This window comes from Chrysemys picta, chromosome 15, assembly GCF_011386835.1.
Source record: "Chrysemys picta bellii isolate R12L10 chromosome 15, ASM1138683v2, whole genome shotgun sequence".
NCBI classification, from domain to species: Eukaryota; Metazoa; Chordata; order Testudines; family Emydidae; genus Chrysemys; species Chrysemys picta.
In genome coordinates this window covers 27,266,968-27,286,695 of record NC_088805.1, presented here as the reverse complement: position 1 = coordinate 27,286,695, position 19,728 = coordinate 27,266,968, and the positions used below count along the sequence as shown (strand labels likewise).

Below are 19,728 nucleotides of genomic sequence, written 5' to 3'. Positions count from 1 at the left end.
CGCTCCCCCACTCCGCCCAGCGCGCCCCCCGCCCAAGGGCCTCCCTCTATCAGGTCCCCACTTCCCCACCCCACTATCTCTCCCAGCCCCCCCCAGCTGTCTGTGTCTTCCCCTCAGCTCCCTCCATACTCCCGCCCCCTTATTCAGTCTCTGGCCGGGGCCGGGCTCAGGTTTCCCGCCGGAACTGCAGAGCTCTGCACCCCGCCACCACCGCTTCGCTCGCTGAGTCTGATTGGCTGTTTGCGAGCTCACGTGACTGAGACCGGCTCCTACGATTGGCTATGTTGGGGGGATGCTGGTTGCCCGGGAGATGGGGATGGCTTCCTGGCGAGTTGGTGGAGGCTCCTGAAGCCTCGGGCTGTGGTAGCAGTGGCTGCCTGGGGCCCCCTCACCCGGCTCGGCCATGGCCAGCGTGCACGAGAGTCTCTACTTCAACCCTATGATGACCAACGGGGTGGTGCACGCCAACGTGTTCGGCATCAAGGACTGCGTCACCCCCTACAAGATGGCGCTGCTAGTGCTGCTCAGCGAGCTGGGCCGGGCCGGGGCCCAGCTCAGCCTGCTGGAGAGGCGGCGCCTCAACCGGCTGCTGCTGCCGCTGCTGCAGGTCGGGGGGCAATGGGCCGCCTGAGGAGGGGAGCAGGCGCGGGTCATAGAAGGGGTGGGAGGGGACCGGGGATCTTCCCCGGGTGGAAGGGGTTGGGCTGCCCCCAGGTAACAGGTGTCTGTCCAATCTATTCTTAATATTCTCCCATTACTAGTATTCCACAGCCTCCCTTGGAAGCCTATTCTAGAGCTTAACTACTTTCCAGATGTTCTCGTAGATAGATAGCTCTTCCTAATATCTAACCTTTAGCTCTCTTGCTGTAGATTGAGCCATTACTACTTGTCCTGTCTCCAGTGGACATGGAGAAAATTGATCACAGTCCTCTTTATAACTGCCATTAACATGTAGAGTGATGTAAAGTTGCTGTTTTTTCTGGGTCCAAATTGACTGTTTGGATTTCTAAAATGGATTTATCATTTTGTATAGGGTCCTGATATGACGCTGTCACGATTGCATAAGGCTATTGAAGAATCCTGTCCTAACTTAGCAAATTCTGTGCAAATAAGGTAATTTATTTGATCTATCCTTTGACTGGAGAGTGTATCCTGCTTTACCAGAGAGATGGGGCCATCACTTTTCCTTTTTATTAGTGTTACCTCTGTTCCCCTAAAAAACAACCCAGGGTCACACTTGTATTAGTTTTATTACAATGCCGCTGTTAGGTCAGATAGAAAAGAGATGGAGCTTATTCATACACGCACACATTCACTGCATTCATACCCTCATGCACCCATACACTTACACAGGCAGAGAGTTACCGGAGACAGCATGGAGGCCGAGAAGCCAAAGCGTGGTAGATCTGGTGTGTCCACCTGCGGTCACAAATCCAGGCTGCTGAACAGGTCAAGAAGCAGGGGCTTGTGTGCATGCCTTCTTCCTCTTATTTTGGAACTGGGCAGCTCCTGTCACGTACACTGAGTTTCCTTTCTGTGTCCATCACCGAGAAGCATTCCCAGACCAGTTTCTTTCATGCATACCAGGTTCTTCTTTTCTTTACAGCACACCGTGATTGCCTTCTCAGGGCAGATTATATTAGACACACCTGGCTCCGGGCTCCTTTCTCCTTGCAGTTCCTCTCTGCCCCAGTGAACACTCCCTTGTTCACTCTCTCTCTGATTGTGTGATGGGATATTACACAGCTTGGAAGTTCATACAAGTGGTAACTTGAAAAGGTTACAGAGCTTGCAAAGGTTACAAAACTCAAAAGGCTATGCTAACAATAACTGAAGTTACAAAGTCTGCAAAAAGGTTGCAGAACTTAATGATAAAAGTTACAGATCTTACAATCGCATTTGAGCGGAGGCTTTACATAACAATTAGCTTCTGTGATTTATATGATTTTAATCACTTTCTTTAAAGTTTGGTAACATAAACATAACTGATATTTTAAACTTAGTTGATTTTTAGAGAAAGGAAAAAAGAGGGAAAGGAAGTGTAGCATACAGCATATTTTTTTCCTTACAGTAACTACCACTCAACCTATACTTTGATGATGTAACACGTTGTGATTTGGTTCATTGTACATTCTCCTTTTCCAGATGGAAAAAATAATCACATGCAATTTCTTTTTTTGAAGTGATCAGTGATCATTTTTCCAGATGTTCAAAAATTTAGAAACACTTTTGGTATAAGTGAACTAATAACCATTTGGTTTCATTTAGGGTTGTGTCTCATTCTTCCAGTACCTGAAATGAGGAAGAGTTTTTTCATGTGAGATTTATTTTGGTGGTCAGGATTGGAAGGGAACATTTCTATAAACTTCTCTTCCTGTTTAGGATAAAACTGATGGCAGAAGGGGAGTTGAAAGACATGGAACAATTTTTTGATGACCTTTCAGATTCATTTACTGGGACAGAACCAGAAGTTCACAAAACAAGTGTAGTAGGTAAGTATTTTATATTCTTTCACTTTTGTCCTGGAAATCCATTCATTCATCCATTCAACCAGATTTTCTTTTGATATTTGAAAAACAATTACAAGCGCACTACTTAGGACAAATACTCAGTCTTTTAATAAAACCGTATACAAAGAATGCATCTGTTCAAAAATGTTTCACATTGCAACACCATTAGCAGTTCTCTTTGGTCTTAATAGGAGTTCTATGATCAGATTACCTGTGGAATTGGGCCCTAAAGTAAACTAGACAATGCACCTGAGAGGCAGTGAGAATTATTGGGCCACTTTTATAGATTGGTATACTGAGACACTGAGTATCAGGGGGTAGCCGTGTTAGTCTGTGAGACACTGAGGTGAAGCGAAATGCAAGTTTACACTCCCAGTTAGTGCTGGAACCAGGAATAATGACTTTCAGTCTCTGATCTAAAACTACTAGGCACCACAACTAGCTATCTTTCTCTGTGTTCAAATGTAACAAATATTTTCCTTGTATAGGTTTATTTCTGCGCCACATGATCTTGGCATACAACAAGCTTTCTTTCAGTCAGGTCTATAAACTTTACACTGCACTTCAACAGTACTATCAGAACGATGAGAAAAAAACTGGAATTGATGAGACCGATATGGAGCTGACAAATACTGAAGAACTTGAAGGGAAAATGGAAAAAGAAGAACTCGATGTACCTCTAAGGTAATTTATTAATGATTTCTGTAAAGTCTTTCCACTTTCTAGAGAGGCTTCCACACTAATCGTATTAAAAAATCCTCTTTACATGTCAAAACAGGGATCCTGAAGAAAGGCCACACTCACGTTAAAGAAGTATCCTATCTTTGTTAATATCGTGATAAACCTTATGCATGTGTTATCACCGGTAACTAGGCAGGCACAGCCTTTGGGATTTTAACTCGGGTAGTAGAGCAGATTGCAACTGCTTTGATCTTCAATGTGGAGGTGTAACCTATATAAACTACAGGTTCCAGAAGGCAATTTCCAATTACTGTGTTTTTATTTATTTAGATTAAAATAATAAGACACTTACACAAGGTTCTAGGTGCACTAACATATAATTAGTAGTACAACAAAACTCCCAGCAGCATTAAAATGATAGATCAAATAGGAACAGAGGGTCCTGTGGCACCTTTAAGACTAACAGAAGTATTGGAGCATAAGCTTTCATGGCTGAATGCCCACTTCAGACGCAAGACCTTTTCGTGGGCATTCACCCACGAAAGCTTATGCTCCAATACTTCTGTTAGTCTTAAAGGTGCCACAGGACCCTCTGTTGCTTTTTACAGATCCAGACTAATACGGCTACCCCTCTGATACAGATCAAATAGGAACTCAGCCAACCACCTTAAAAAAACAAAACTAGAAAAATCAACCCTCCTTTCCATCCCTTCGTCATTCTTAGAAGATAACCTCAGCCATCTCCAAAAACCCTATGGAACAGTTCGCTTGGATGGAACATCTCCTGCTCCAACCATTTTTATTGTTGGGTGCCTTGTTTTATATTATGGCTTGAAAGGAGATAGATGGGAATTTGATACTGTACTCTCATCTTTCTATAATGGCACCCTTCATTAATGATGATCTCATTCATATTAAGAGGATGGGTCATGGTCGGTTTTTGCAGAGAGCAAGATAAACTTTTTTTTACATTTAGTGCTGGGATGGCCACTCAGTTTCTTTGGTGCCACCATGTGGCAGCATTTCTAAACTGCAACTCAAATCTTCAGTAATTCTATTTTCAATTAAGTACAGTACTACTGTATAAGATGGCAGTGCCACTTTCTCTCCCTTCACTTAGCACTTTTGATTTTGTATATCCCCTCTTAATAGTATTATTAATGCTAACAATGAAGATTTTAATGCAGTAAAAGTGACTTTTTTTTTCTTCAACATAATCTTTAAATAAAAGTAGTTTTCATATACACATTAAATTGTATTTTCAGCAGTTGGACTCTTCTGTGTCCCTGAGCTTTTCTGTGCCTTCCTGACGGCTGGGAATCTAGCTAATTGTCCTCAGAGTTTTACTTTTTGTTATATATTTCTGTTTTCCCTTTGAACAAGGTTCTGTTTCTAGCAAAGCAGTTGCTTTCTGGAACTAATCTTGCTGTGCAGAGTGCCATGATCCTCTGTGTGATCAGCTTCCTTGAGATGATTATGAACATTGCTCACGTTGCTCATAGTCTCTGCTGACTGAAGATGAAAATTCAGCCATGGTCTCATTACCAGTTGAGACATCAAGGTGGTATGTCTGTTTTTATTCAGACATATCTATATACTGTATTTAGTCTTTTCTCTCTTAAAACCTATAATTGTGTGTCTGACTACTATATTGTGGCTTCCATGTGCCAGGTTTTATTCTTTAATAAAGTTTAATCTCTGTAATTCTGGTTACTTTTCACACTTCCAGTTGAGCACTGATGATGTACCATAATAGTTTGTAAACTAAAATTGTGTGTGTGGCCTCTGATAAAATGTACTTATTTTTTTGTATCACCCGCCAATGTACCTACTTTATTATAGCTACAGTATAAGCTACACATCTGTAGCCTTCTGATTCTTTTTCACTGCTTTTATTTCTAACCATTGTTTGTTTAACAGGGAAGAAGAAATATCTTGTAGTGGGCCTCTCTCCCAGAAGCAAGCAGAATATTTTCTTTCTCAGCAGGTATATTAATTCGGACTAGAGCTGGGAAATAATTCAGAATGTAAATTTCACCTCTGTGTTTATGAATTATCAACAAACATCACACTTTCTTGGATTAATTAGAAATTATTTTGTTGAATAATTCTCGGTTTATATCTCGTGTGTGTGAATAGTTCATTGTGAGTACTTGAAATTCAAACAGTTTTAACTGGACACGTAAGTCGTAGAATGATTCTGTTCCTTGAGATGAGTGTTTCAGAATCAGGTTTCCAATGGGAATATTTGTAGTTTATACTTTCCAATTGGTTTCTCCAAAATGTGTTTAAAATTTTCTGTTTCATTGATCATTCCTGCAAGTAAATATATGCAGAGAAACTAAAGACACAAAGAGCACAACCAGACCTCTGAAGCATGGTAGCAATATTAAATACACCTCTACCTCAATATAACGCTGTCCTCGGGAGCCAAAAATCTTACCGCGTTATAGGTGAAACTGCGTTATATTGAACTTGCTTTGACCCACCGGAGTGTGCAGCCCCGCCCCCCGGAGCACTGCTTTACCACATTATATCCGAATTCGTGTTATATCGGGTCGCGTTATATCAAGGTAGCGGTGTATGTACAATAGCATAAAGTACTTCTTATTCATTTTAAGGTCTCTAAGTAATTTTTAAATGCTACTGGTCTCTTTAACTCTACATCTACATCTAGTGTACAATTTTTGTTTACACTCTTGCTGCTGTGCTGTTATGTAAATTTATGAATTTAACTTCAGTGGCATCATATTTTGACTTCATTCTAGATTTTTAACTAATTTATTGTGTAGTATCCTGTATGTGTATAGAAATAGTCTCTCCAAATAAAATGACAATATTATGGAGCAAGAGAAATCAAAATGTTCGGTGACTTTCCTGAGATCTGGAGTCTTGTGATCACTTATGATTGCTATAATAACTGATTTTTTTTTTTTTTTTGAGTTTCCCATTTATCAGTATTCTTCCCAAAGCAAATAAATGAATTGTTTTTGTATAGTTACCTGAATTTTTTGTAAGCAGTCAGATATAAATTTAAGTCAGAAGTCCGATATAATCAATCTCCAAAGAGAGATACTTGAAGAAATCTCTATCTTAAACCGGATTTTCCATGTTAGTCAAAACAATTGTGATCTCTCTAAATGTGAATAATACAATTTAATTGAGAGTAAAATTGCTATTGGCGATATTTAAACATGATAGCAGACATAACCCTTAGGAAATTTTATGTAATTGAAGCTATACAGATTTGACTGGTTTCAGAGTAGCAGCCGTGTTAGTCTGTATCCGCAAAAAGAAGAACAGGAGTACTTGTGGCACCTTAGAGACTAACAAATTTATTAGAGCATAAGCTTTCGTGGACTACAGCCCACTTCTTCGGATGCATATATGCTGTAGTCCCCGAAAGCTTATGCTCTAATAAATTTGTTAGTCTCTAAGGTGCCACAAGTACTCCTGTTCTTCTTTTTACAGATTTGACTAGCATCTATTTATATAATATTCTACTGCTCCATTCCTAGATACTTAACAACAATTTGCCCTTTTATTCTAGGCTTCTTTATTAAAGAATGACGAGACAAAGGCTCTTACTCCAGCATTTTTACAAAAGGAATTGAACAATTTGCTGAAGTTTAATCCAGACTTTGCTGAAGCAGTAAGTGTCTTTCCCCCTCAACCCAACATGCACGCGGGGCAGTTCTTCCTATTTCTAAAATATAGTGTATTTTGTATAATTTGTACTGTACACTGAAATGCAAAACATTTGTCCAAATCTGTATTATCTCTGTGTATGCTAATATAGTATTTTAGGATGGGACTCCCTTTGAAGACACAGAGAGCATAATTCATATAGGTACTTACGTGTGTCCAACTTCAAGCACAAGTTCCATTGACTTGAATGGCACTACTCAAGTGCAAAAAGTTAGGCATGTGTTTTAAGTTCCTTTTTGAAATGGGGCCTGAGACTTACTTGTTTTTCTGACATTAAGTTGTCTTAAATAACATGAAATAGTTATGCTCCTAAACGTTGTGAATGTAAGAAATGTACCGGTGATCAGTATCAGTGGCTATTGATTACTTACATTGATTTCAGGTCTGGTTATTAAAAGAAGTCTGAACTCTGAAAGTGAAATGCATTTGACAGAATGTCAGTCTGGGTCTGTACTACATGTTTTGGGCCTGATCCTGTAGCCCTACCCATGTGAGCAGTCTCACACGAGTAAGAGCTGTAGGTTCATGCCTTCTATGTAGACATCTTGCCTCAGAACCACTGACTGGTGGGAGATGTTGAAAATATTAGCTGTGGTAAGCAAGCCTTTCCTTGTTTCCTCTATATCAAATGACCCTGCTCCAAAATGGAACACGATCAGCTTTATCCCAGTAGTTCTGAACTGTCTAAATCGTGTTTTTTGCATTGATATTTCCTGCTAAACACACTCTCATTCACAGAAGATCCTACTGCCACCTTTCTCAGTAAGAAGATACAACATACATCTAAAAATTGTGTTACCAAGTCTGTTTTAATTAAAGCTGATTCTGCTTTTATTTTAGCATTATTTAAGCTACTTAAATAGTCTTCGAGTACAAGATGTCTTCAGTTCAACACACAGCCTCCTTCACTATTTTGACCGTTTGATTCTCACTGGAGCAGAAAGCAAAAGCAATGGAGATGAAGGTTATGGCCGAAGTCTGAGATACGCTGCTCTTAATCTAGCTGCGCTGCATTGTCGGTTTGGCCATTAGTAAGTTAATACATCTTGCTGCATAGTTAAGAAACACAAGATAGACCTTGTGCTACTATTGTTTTCTCAAAGTTAGATAAGGAGAGGAGGAGGAGGACTCTGTAGTTGGGGAGCAAGCACAGATGGGCTGTTTGTAACCATCCTTGAATCTTGATTTGATTTTAACATCCATTTGGTCCTCCTGTTGGCTGAACCATTTGGAATATACTAAGATTTGAGGTTCTTTTTATGTTCAATTACAACGGTGTCCCAGGGAATTAGATCTTTACCTGCTGCACTTCCACGACCATACATAGGTCAGAAGGTGTGAGTGCTTATTTATAACTGATACATGTTCAGGAGCAACTATAGCTGCCAACCTATTACTCTCTCAAAGGTAATGATCAGATGAGTTGGAGAGAGTACTTTGCAGGTTTTTTTTTTTTTTTTAATCTCTTTGTGGAGGGGGGTATTGTTTCTGCAGTGCTGTAGATATGCATGGTGTTCTACAGACAAATGAGAGAGGTCCCTGCCCCCAAAGAAACTTGTGATTTAGGCCTGCATACATTCCCACATGACTGGATCACAGTTGGTGATGATGGGAGGTGGGTCAGGAAGATGAGTACAAACACTTTCTACCTAGGCAGGTATTTTATATGGCACACATCAGAATAATCTCAGAGTATATTTGAACATATACATGTGCTTTAAGGCCCAGTAATGGGTTACAATTAATTTCTCATGAATTGTAGAGGCTATCTTTAGTGATGTATATCTTCAGCCTTAAGACTAACAAAAAAGTAGATGTGAGGAAATACTCCTCTCTCATCTGAACTGTTTAATTGGAGTTCACTGCTGAGTGGGATATGTATCCTTTAGATCAGCGTACGTTTGAGACTTCATAATACTACTTGTCATTTGTTAACAGAATATTAATGTGCTCTGTCTTTGATTTGTTGATAGTCAGCAAGCTGAGCTTGCTCTCCAGGAAGCCATCAGAATTGCACAGGAGTCCAATGATCATGTTTGCTTGCAGCACTGCTTGGTAAGGCAGCCATGCTTAGGGGATACATTGCCTTTGTCTTAGCCATCAGTTAGACTTTTGATGCATTTTCTGTAGCTATATCTAGTGTTTGGTAGTAGTTTAAATATTATTTCCCTGTATCATGATGACTTTTTTTGATTCTTTATTTCTTCAGTAAATATCAAGGTGCTGTCCTGAGATTTTTTTTAGTTGTGCAACGCTGGTTGACTTTAGCGGGAGTCATACATTTAAACCCATACACAATGCTTTGAATGTTTAGTCTTTGCACTTTTAAGAACTTTGTTCAAGATAATTTATAAAAGCCTTTTTTCCCGTATCCCTCTGTTTGTCCTGAGAGTGAGCATAAGGCTCTCAGCCAATGGAAAGAGGAAAAAAGCAAAGATTTTAGTCTCTCTCTCTCTCTCTCTCTCTCTCCCCCTCTCCCCATTTGGCAACTTCTTTTTCAGTTCTTTCTTGTCCATAATACTCTAACTAATAGAGTGTGTTTATAGTGATGGGGGGGTTTTTTTTGGTTTTTTTTTATTTACAACCTAGAGAGCACTCAGCAGAGGTCCCTGTCTAAATCTATGCAGTGTAAACAGTGCTCTTGCTAAGAGGGGTGATCCACCTGAAAAACTGCCATAGACTAGGCATCTTCCTCTGCCTTCCCAAACACGCTGCAGCATAATGGCTCAGTTTTAAGCTTTGCTTTTTGGCTCAGGAAGTTTCAAGCACTTTGTTATATTCAACCCATGAGAGGAGAAAGAAGAGCTCCTGTTGTCCACTTGATATGAAGAAGGGTTAACATATCTATCTGAAGGGAGCTCTCGAAGTGACACAGGTCACCTGTTTCTCCTTGGGGAAGCAGAGCGGGTTCTAAGGCTTCTGTGTCTTGTTGGTTTTGAGACTGTATTGAGGAAACTTGTAGGTCCAAGGTGAAAAGCACCACTTTCTAGCAAGGCTCATTCCATGAGAGTCGGTCTATCTCTTGGACTGAGAGAGGATGTTACCCCAGAAGTCCTGTGCAAGGTAACCCTATGGGTGCCTTGCATAACTTACTATACCATGCCAGACTTGACATGGAAGCCTCCTGGGCTGCTGCCTTCTGTAGGAGGGACTCTGATTCTATAGTCAATTGTGTTTTTGTTTAAGTTACCACACAAGTTTTTGTGTCCCCTCCCCTCTTTTTATTTTATTTTTTAAATGATTGCACAAAAATATCTTACATGACATTTTACATCATGCCTTTGCAATGATCTTTTTATCTTGTTCCCATACCAGAGTTGGCTGTACATTTTGGAGCAGAAGAGATCAGATAGCTGTGTCCTGTTGGAACACTCTGTGAAAAAAGCTGTACATTTTGGATTGCCAGTAAGTCTCTCAGCCCTCAACTTTATTCTAGGACAAGGAGAAGGGTGTGTGTGCACTCGCATGTAGTGTATGATCTGTAGCTTTTCTTTTTGCTGATCTTATGAATATGTATAGCTGAGATTTAACCCAATCTATTTTAGATTACAAAATCTGCCTTTTTCTTTCTTTTTAAAAACATAATTAAATTAAAAAACACGGTGGACTTGCTCCTATAGGGATCTTTGGCTTTCACCCCCATTTCACCCTGTCCCAGCTGCTGGGTCTTGCAGGGCAGCCCTCTCTCAGCAAGTCTCATGCCAGCTTCCTCCACGTCTCCTGGCTGTTAGTGTGGTTGTCTGTCTCTCTGTAGTTTTTCTGTTTGAGATAAGAGAACGAGCAGCACTAGAAGGAATAGCGTAGCTCACATTGGGGAGGCTGAGAGCAGACGTTAGATTATTTAGAGAGAGGGCTACCCTCTGATACCCAAGAACAAATAGAGAACCCAGCCTCTAGATTGCTGGGGGTGAGGAAGTAAAAGTCATGGGGAAAACTGGGTTGGGGTGAGGAGTCAGGTGGGGTGCATATGACAAAGGATTGGGAACTAATTGTGTAGATGGTGTATGAGCCATGGAAGGTGGAAATTGTATTTTTTGAGAGCGTGGCAGGGGAAAAGCAGAAAGTTCTGTGTGTGCGCACACAAGTGTGAATATGAGTACTTAATCATTGGCGTGACTCAGATATAAACACCAGCTTCCCAGCCGCAGGAATGTGGGGTGGGAAACTACAGATTCCCCTTCCGTCCCATTACCAGGTGGTATTATTAACTACGTATATGAAGAAATCCCTGTAGCGGCATTTTGTCATCTGTATTGAATAATAACTTGGTTTTTTTAGGTGGGAATTTTGATACACCTCTACCTCAATTATCACACTGTCCTCGGGAGCCAAAAAATCTTATCCTGTTATAGGTGAAACTGCGTTATATTGAACTTGCTTTGATCCACCGGAGTGCGCAACATCCCCCCCCCCCCTTCCTCCCGAGCACTGCTTTACCACATTATATCCGAATTCATGTTTTATATCGGGTCGCGTTATATCGAGGTAGAAGTGTAGTTTGTGCTTCCTGCTTAGTTGTAGCGTGTCTATGTTTAATATGTTTGTTTTTTGATTTCCCTCTCCTTAGTATCTAGCTTCCCTGGGAATACAGTCCTTGGTTCAGCAAAGAGCTTTTGCAGGAAAGACCGCTAACAAGCTAATGGATGCCTTAAAGGACTCTGATCTGTTGCACTGGAAACATAGCTTGTCCGAGCTTATTGATATTAGTATAGCACAGAAAACTGCCATTTGGAGACTATATGGTCGCAGGTATTTTCTCTCATCAAACTTTGTTTCTTATATATGTTGTAAATGTTGCAAGCAATGCCTTTACTATCAGTCATATAAGTGCACAAGCGACTGCATCTGTTTAATGTGCTGAAACCAAGTATATAGGCTATTATTCAGGAGATGTTGGGGGAATTTTTGTTTTTCTAGTTTGGCTCATTTAAAACACAGTCTGGAGGAACAACGAGGAGTCTGGTGGCACCTTAAAGTCTAACAGATTTATTTCAGCAGACGAAATGGGTTTTTTTTTACCCACACAAGCTTATGCCCAAATAAATCTGTTAGTCTTTAAGGTGCCACCAGACTCCTCGTTTTTGTGGATGCAGACTAACACGGCTGCCTCTCAGATACAGTCTATAGGAGAGATTTTAGTCGCTATGTTAGATCTGTAAATAGAACAGAGTTTTAATGTCGAGGATGGGTAAATAGAGACATCACCTTATAGAAACTGTGTTCTGCTCTTAGCTGGGTTGATGCCTTGTTCATGAGCACTCCATGTGCTGGCACGGTGGGGAGGTCCTGGATAGCAGTTTCTTACAACAAAAAGGGGGGAAACTGTAAAACTAGAAGCCCGGAGAAGCAATCTGTGGCAATTTATCATGACTTTGGAGTGTAGATTAGAAATCTCTGATGTTTGTTGCATGAAAGTAAATGAAGCTCTTCTCACTGTAGCACCATGGCACTTCAGCAAGCCCAGATGTTGCTGAGCATGAACAGTCTAGAAGCTGTAAATGTGGGTGTTCAGCAGAATAACACGGAATCTTTTGCTGTAGTATTGTGTCACCTGGCTGAGCTACATGCAGAACAGGTGAGGCTTACATTGAGTTGCACACAAAAAATCACCTGAGTGGAGAAGATTCAAAGGCCCGTGATAAAAAGAGGCTTTTGTTGATGAACTGTGTGCATGTGTGGTTCTGATCAACATTTTGGCAGGTGAGGGAAATCTAGCTTTTCCTCTTAACAGTTGTTTGTGTCTCATAGTACAGGGATGAAATTAAGGAAAGGAAAATAGTTCTTGCCCTATTACTTGCTCATCATACTCCTGTTCTTGTGTTGTAGGGATGCTTTGCTGCTGCTTCAGAAATATTGAAACATTTAAAAGAGAGATTCCCTCCCAGTAGTCAGCATGCACAGGTAACGTGTAGCTTTTATTGAATAGAGAAAATACACATTCACATGACAGAGTTATATGTTGGGGGTAAGATCTGATTTTTTTTTTTCTTAATTCCTACTGTACCTGTATAAAATGGGTTTTCATTAGAAAATCTGAATTTGTTTCATGTAAATCTTGTCACTAGTGGGAAACCTAAAAATTTTTGCACAAAGTTGCAAGCCATTAAAACATTATGTACCACAGTTGGAAACTTGAGAAAGATCTCTCATTAGTGCCTCAGAGTGAAGAGCTATTTGTATTTTCCTTCCATGCCCTCTGTTCTTTCTGTGTAGCTTAGCTGTAATGCTAGCTATATCATATTTACCTCCCTCAGAGGGCATTATCAGGATTTAATGTTTGTAAAGTGCCTTGAAGTTCAAAGTGCTACACAAGAACTCTGAGCTAAGAGAAGAGGCTGTGATTTGTGTGGAAGTGGGAAACACCCTAATGGAGTAAATCTGTAGGACAGCATCTACATCATTTTAAGGCTTTCTAGATCCAGCAAACTTATTTTTTCCAATCTTTCCTTTTCTATGTTACAAAGGGAGCCATACTGCCCCAAAACAATTATTCAGGACATAACTAGAGGAAAGAATTTTATTTTAAATGTGATCCTGTAAGCTCTGTTGGGGTTCTTTTGCCATATTTCTTTAGTAGACCTACACATTTCTGCTGAAGATGTTATTGATACAATGTGTTACATCCAACAAACTCAGACAACTTCTTTAATAAACAGGAGTATAGTCAGTTATGTCTGTAAATAGCATGCTTTAATGTTAGGGCTGTCAAGCAACTAAAAAATTAATTGCGCAATTATACAATAATAGAATACCATTTATTTCAAAACTTGTGGATGTTTTCTACATCTTCAAATATATTGATTTCAATTACAACACAGAATACAAAGTGTACAGTGCTCACTTTATATTTATTTTTGATTACAAGTATTTGCACTGTAAAAAACAAAAGAAATGGTATTTTTCAATTCACCTAATACAAGTACAGTAGTGCAATCTCTTTATCATGAAAGTTGAACTTACAAATGTAGAATTATGTACAAAAAACTGCATTCAAAAATAAAAGAATGTAAAATTTTAGAGCCTGCAAGTCCACTCAGTCCTACTTCTTGTTCACCCAATCGCTCAGACAAACAAGTTTTCTTTTTTTTTTTTTTTTTTTACATTTGCAGGAAATAATGCTGTCTGCTTCTTGTTTACAGTGTCACCTGAAAGTGAGAACAGGCATTCTCATGGCACTGTTGTAGCTGGGGTTGCAAGATATTTACGTGCCAGATGCACTAAAGAGTCCTAAGTCCCTTCATGCTTCAACCATCATTCCAGAAGACATGCGTCCATGCTGATGATGGATTCTGCACAATAACAATCCAAAGCAGTGCGGACCGATGCATGTTCGTTTTCATTATCTGAGTCAGATGCCACCAGCAGAAGGTTGATTTTCCTTTTTTTTTTTTTTTTCAAAAAGAACAGGAGTACTTGTGGCTGTTCTTTTTGCGGATACAGACTAACATGGTTTTTGGTGGTTCGGGTTCTGTAGTTTCCACATCGGAGTTTGACTTCTGAAAAACCTGCTCCACACCTCGTCCCTCTAAGATTTTTGGAAGGTACTTCAGATTCTTAAGCCTTGGGTTGAGTGCTGTAGCTATCTTTAGAAATCTCACATTGGTACCTTCTTTGCATTTTATGAAATCTTCAGTGAAATGTTCTTAAAATGAACGTGTGCTGGGTCATCATCCAAGGCTGCTATAACATGAAATATAAGGCAGAATGCAGGTAAAACGGACCAGGGGATATACAGTTCTCCCCCAAGGAGTTCAATCACAAATTAAAAAAAAAAAAAAAAAATGCATTAATTAAACGAGCATCATCAGCATGGAAGCATGTCCTCTGGAGTGGTGGCCGAAGCATGAAGGGGCATACGAATGTTTAGCATACCTAGCACGTAAATACCTTGCAATGCCAGCTACAAAAGGGCCATGCAACTGTCTGTTTTCACTTTCTGGCGACATTGTAAATAAGAAGCAGGCAGCATTATCTCCTGTAAATGTAAACAAACTTGTTTGTCTGAGCGATTAGCTGAACAAGATGTAGGACTGAGTGGAATTGTAGGCTCTGAAGTTTTACATTGTTTTGGTTTTGAGTGCAGTTATGTAACAAAAAAATACATTTGTAAGTTGCACTTTTCACAACAAAGAGATTGCACTACAGTATTTGTATGAGGTGAATTGAAAAATACTATAAATAAAAAATAATATACACTTTGATTTCAATTACAACACAGAATACAATATATAGGAAAATGTAGAAAAACGTCCAAACTATTTAATAAATTTCAATTGGTATTCTATTGTTTAACAGTGCGATTAAAACTGTGATTAATTGCAATTACATTTTTTAATTGCGATTAATTTTTTTTGTTAATCGCGTGAGCTAACTGCGATTAATTGACAGCCCTATTTAATATCTATTGATTTAACTTTGGATCACAAAATGAACATTTACCATTTCTTCTTAAAACTTATTTCTGTACGCTCTTGGTTTAGCTGTGGATGCTGTTTGATCAGAAAATACAGTTCGATAGAGCTATGAACGATGGGAAGTACCATGTTGCCGATTCTTTTGTGGCAGGAATTACAGCACTTAATAGCATCGAAGGCGTGTACAGGTAAGAAACCATCAATCTACAGAAAAATCTTGCAATAATATCCCACTGAAATAAAGATGGAATAAAGTGCTTGCTGGAGATAATTCATACCTCTCTTCAGTGAACTACAATAATGTTTTCTTTTTCCTTAACTCTGCCATAATTATCCTAAAACAATGATTTTGGTATAATCCATTTTCCCCACATCCCTGGGGTTATTTTAATGGCTATAATGGATTTAAGACCTACATTTATAAATTATTCTATGACTAGAGATCTCTTGCTCTCAGCGAATGCATTCATCTATTTATTTTGAAATCTGTTCACTGTGGCTATCCCAGGAGCTAGGTGCAATACAGAATTTAAATAAACAATTAGGAGACTTGGGGCCTATTCCTGGTTTTGCCATTGACCTACAGTGTGACCATGGGCAAGTTGCTTCATTTCTGGCTCTTACCCCATCTGTAGAATGGAGGGAATACTTCCCTTCCCTTATAAAGTGCTTTGAGATCTGTGGATGAAAAGTGTTATATAAAAGTTACATGTTATTAACGGAACATCCCCACCAGGCCCTGGTTATAATTTTACACGTTTGGGTAGAAAGCAGCTTTACAAGTGTAGAAGCTGAGTACACAAAACACAAGTGTGCTTTTCCATTGCATCCAAGTGAAGGATTGAGTCTAAAATATTCTCGTCTGGTAATGAAATTCTTTTTATTGTAGAAAAGCCATTGTATTGAAAGCTCAGAATCAAATGTCCGAGGCGCACAAACTTTTGCAGAAACTGTTGATCCACTGCCAAAATATAAAAAACACTGAGATGGTGATTAGGTAAGAACCGTTAATTTCCAGAGATTTCCTTGAATATTAAAGCTACCTTACGCTAATTAACATCAATAGTCACAATCTGTTCTGTATTGCTTCACTAATTTGTAGTTTATCCACCATTTGGATAAGAAAATATTCTGATTTAATAAATGTAGTATAGGAGAATTATTAAATGTAAAACTTTGGGTGGTGATAAGATGAAACAATACCATGGCAACACGAACGTGCTTTCACTTGCTGAGCTAAATGAACTTGCTGGTACCAACACTGTTTTAAAAGAAAGTTATTTGGAATGGCCCCTAACTACACATGTTTGCACTCAACAAACTGAGCTTTAGCTTTGAAATGAAGTATGATAGGTAAACTTCCATCATCAAAGAGGATGTATGAGTTGAGTTCTTCATGGACAGTGTGTGAAAATTCAACTTTAGTTTTTTTTCCGGGGCGTGTTGTGTGTGTGTGTGTGTGTGTGTGTTTGTTTGTTTTTCCTATGGCATGTGTGGGTATGGGTGGTTTGTTTGCGGGTGGTTTTTTAATAACCATATTAAAAATTTGATATAAAGGATACTGTGAAGCTGAAATTTAGAAGTCTTTTCAAAACTAAATTCAAAGTAGTTTCAAATACTAAATCTGCCCTGAGTGGGTGTTTTGCAACCACAATTTCCCTTTTTTTTTTTTTTTGGCGGGGGGGGTGAGGGTGGCTAGTTCCCCTGTTGAGTGAAAGAGCCACACAAACCAACTGTGCCTAAAATAAACTGAGAGAGATTGTGTTTCTCTACTTTGTGTCATCATAATCGTCAGTGTTACTTACCACAATAGTATTTTTATTTATGGTAATTTGGTGGAATCCCTTTTAAGGATGAAATTCAGATTTATTGTGCATGTAGTATTTTAACTTATTAAGAATAAATGAGAGAGTACTATTAGGGATAAATAATTGACTTCCACTTGCTTGCTTTCTGGAGGTTAGTGTGGTGGGGAAACACTTCAAAATTTTCAGCAAAACTGTCATTTATATATAAATTCCCCCCCCCCCCTCTTTTTTTGGTTAGTGTACTTCTGTCAATAGCAGAACTTTACTGGAGATCTTCATGTCATACAATAGCACTGCCTGTCCTGCTTCAGGCTCTCGCTCTTTCTAGAGAATACCGTCTTCAGTACTTGGCCTCTGAAACTGTCCTGAACTTGGCTTTCTCCCAGGTAAGTTTGATTCATGTTTTCACAGGCTGCAAATCAAACATTTATGTTGTCAATCTGGATATCATTGCTATTGTTGTTCGATTTAAGAATATAATCCTGTCAGGGTTCAGTTATTGCTTCTAAAGAATTAAATGCATTTCAAAATGTGAAATTTTTCAAGGAAGTCTATAAAAACAATTGAATGTCATTGAGGCTTTTAGGCTCTGTATGTTCTAGAATATGCGGTTATAAGTTGGTACTGCCTTCACTTCTCTAATTGATATTTCTTATGCCATCTTGTTGGCTTTGTGGTATTGTAACTTGTTGACATGAGCTGGGTTTAAAAAGAACACAGGTTAATGGAGTTCATTCGTATTGCTTATTCTGGGCAGATGGGGATCCTTGTTGTCAACACTGGGCAGTGTCTGCCAATCAATTCAGATTCCTACTGGCATTCACCACCACAGTGCCTCATCTCTGCTAATGGAAACAGATTAGACCATTATGGGAAGAAGCTAAAAATCTTGTCTGGACTATCAATTCCTTTTAAAACAGATGTGGCATTTGAGTAGCTTATGTTGGCCTCACCAGAAGTGGCTGCTATTTCCTGTGGGCACCAATTTCAGACCAGCAAAGTATGTTTTTCTTTCAGCTAATTCTTGGTATTCCTGAACAAGCGCTGAATATTCTGCATACGGCAATAGAACCTATCTTGGCTCACGGGGCGGTACTGGACAAAGGCTGTGCCATGTTCTTGGTGGCCAAATGTCAAGTTGCTTCTGCAGCTTCCTATTCTCCACCAAAGAAGGCAGAAGGTAGAGTGAAGAATAATTATGCCCATTTATACTTCTCAACTTTGAATGAGCTACAATCCAGTTTAGATATTTGAATTTTAATAGCACAGAGATATGTCGTCATTGGTAATAAAATCAAAACAATAACAAGGCAGGTAGTGTTATCGAATGGGAAGATCGGGGGGAGAGGGTCTGAGTCTGGACTCACAATGTCACTGAGGCCAAAAGAACAATGTCCATCTTGAAAATACTCAATATTTACAATAGAACCTTGTTTATTTGCACACTTTATCATCCACACCTTGCAGCAAACCTTGAATAGCAGAGGCTGAAGTTGTAGGCCCATGATGCCAAGTCCATTATTTTTACAAAAGCTGCAATAAAATGTTTTCTCCCACATCATGAATTCTTTTATAAATTGCTAAAACCTGTGCTTTTAATTTAAAAAATTCCTAATGGGCCTCCCTAGAGTGGGATTGTACTGCACGTGGTGTTTATACGAACACAATTTTAAATATTGGACTTCCTCACTCTTTTGACAGCTCTGGAATCTGCTATCCTGAACCTAAATGAAGCCAAGACTTATTTTGCAAAAGTGGACTGCAAAGAACAGCTCAGAGACGTTCTTTACTTTCAGGCCAGACTCTTCCACACCCTGGGAAAGATTCAAGAAAGAAACAAATGTGCCATGCTATTCCGTCAAGTGCACCAGGAGCTGCCTGCTCACGGTGTTCCATTAATTAATGCCTTCAAGTGAAGTGTTTAAAGCTGAGGCTTCCCTCTGTGTGTTCCTGCTGTCCCCTCCTACCCCCCTTTTTTTTGTTTTTTGTTTTTGTTTTGTCTTCATTATGTTCAATCATCACTATTTGGAAATAATTACCAATAAACTATGTTCTTCTGTTTAGAAAACTTTGTTTTTTGCTTGTAATGATGTGTGCAAACATCTACTTTCCACAAATCTCATTTTATTCTGTAAATGAGTAGTCATCTTCTGTAGTCACAAAATAGGATTCAGATTTTTAAAGAAAATGCCTGCAGTTCACAGATTTAATGCTAGGACCAACACTAAGGTATTGGCAGGAAAGGGTGTGTATGTGTGGAGGGGGAAGGGTTAGTGATGCAAATAATTCCTGATGTAACTGAGATTTTCACTCTGGTAAATGCAAAACTGTGTGGAGATATTAGAATAGAAATTACAGACAAAAGCTTCTTTCTGCTAACTTAAAATAACTGGTATTTCTTTGAATGTAGAATTTCATTTAAAAAGTGTCTTTGCGTTTAATATGTCTGCAGGCACTATTTCTAGAGATGATATTAGCAGAAGGGAAAGAAATAGAATCCTATTGATGCAGGACCTTTGTCCCACTGCTTGCCCTCTCTATTGTGCTAGACAGACACATCTATGTGCAAAGAATAATAGGCAAAAGTAAAACATGGTAGATTCATTT

At 39.2% G+C, this 19,728-nt stretch overlaps 1 protein-coding gene across 2 annotated transcripts; it reads left to right on the top strand.

Annotated features, from left to right (window-relative positions):
- Positions 1-141: 141 nt before the first annotated feature.
- Positions 142-19,189, top strand: ANAPC5 (anaphase promoting complex subunit 5). 2 transcript variants are annotated; one of them, XM_005298652.5, is made up of 17 exons: positions 142-607; positions 1,034-1,113; positions 2,383-2,492; positions 2,999-3,194; positions 5,112-5,178; positions 6,742-6,843; positions 7,740-7,930; positions 8,873-8,954; positions 10,215-10,304; positions 11,467-11,648; positions 12,339-12,474; positions 12,726-12,800; positions 15,380-15,501; positions 16,203-16,310; positions 17,360-17,507; positions 18,139-18,301; positions 18,823-19,189. In XM_005298652.5, exons 1-17 carry the CDS (start codon positions 404-406, stop codon positions 19,035-19,037), a joined length of 2,271 nt encoding a protein of 756 aa, XP_005298709.1. In that variant the 5' UTR covers positions 142-403; the 3' UTR covers positions 19,038-19,189. The 2 variants fall into 2 exon arrangements, with proteins under 2 accessions (XP_005298709.1, XP_042708420.1); XM_042852486.2 differs by lacking the exon at positions 16,203-16,310 and having other exon boundaries at positions 259-607.
- The last annotated feature ends 539 nt before the right edge of the window (positions 19,190-19,728 follow it).

What these genes read in the sequence shown, in the direction of transcription:
- ANAPC5 (XM_005298652.5), top strand. Translation starts at nt 404, where the DNA reads ATGGCCAGCGTGCACGAGAGTCTCTACTTCAACCCTATGATGACCAAC. An exon ending in GAACTCGATGTACCTCTAAG is followed by an intron (nt 3,195 to 5,111) that starts GTAATTTATTAA and finishes TTTGTTTAACAG; the next exon opens with GGAAGAAGAAATATCTTGTA. An exon ending in CTGTACATTTTGGATTGCCA is followed by an intron (nt 10,305 to 11,466) that starts GTAAGTCTCTCA and finishes CCCTCTCCTTAG; the next exon opens with TATCTAGCTTCCCTGGGAAT.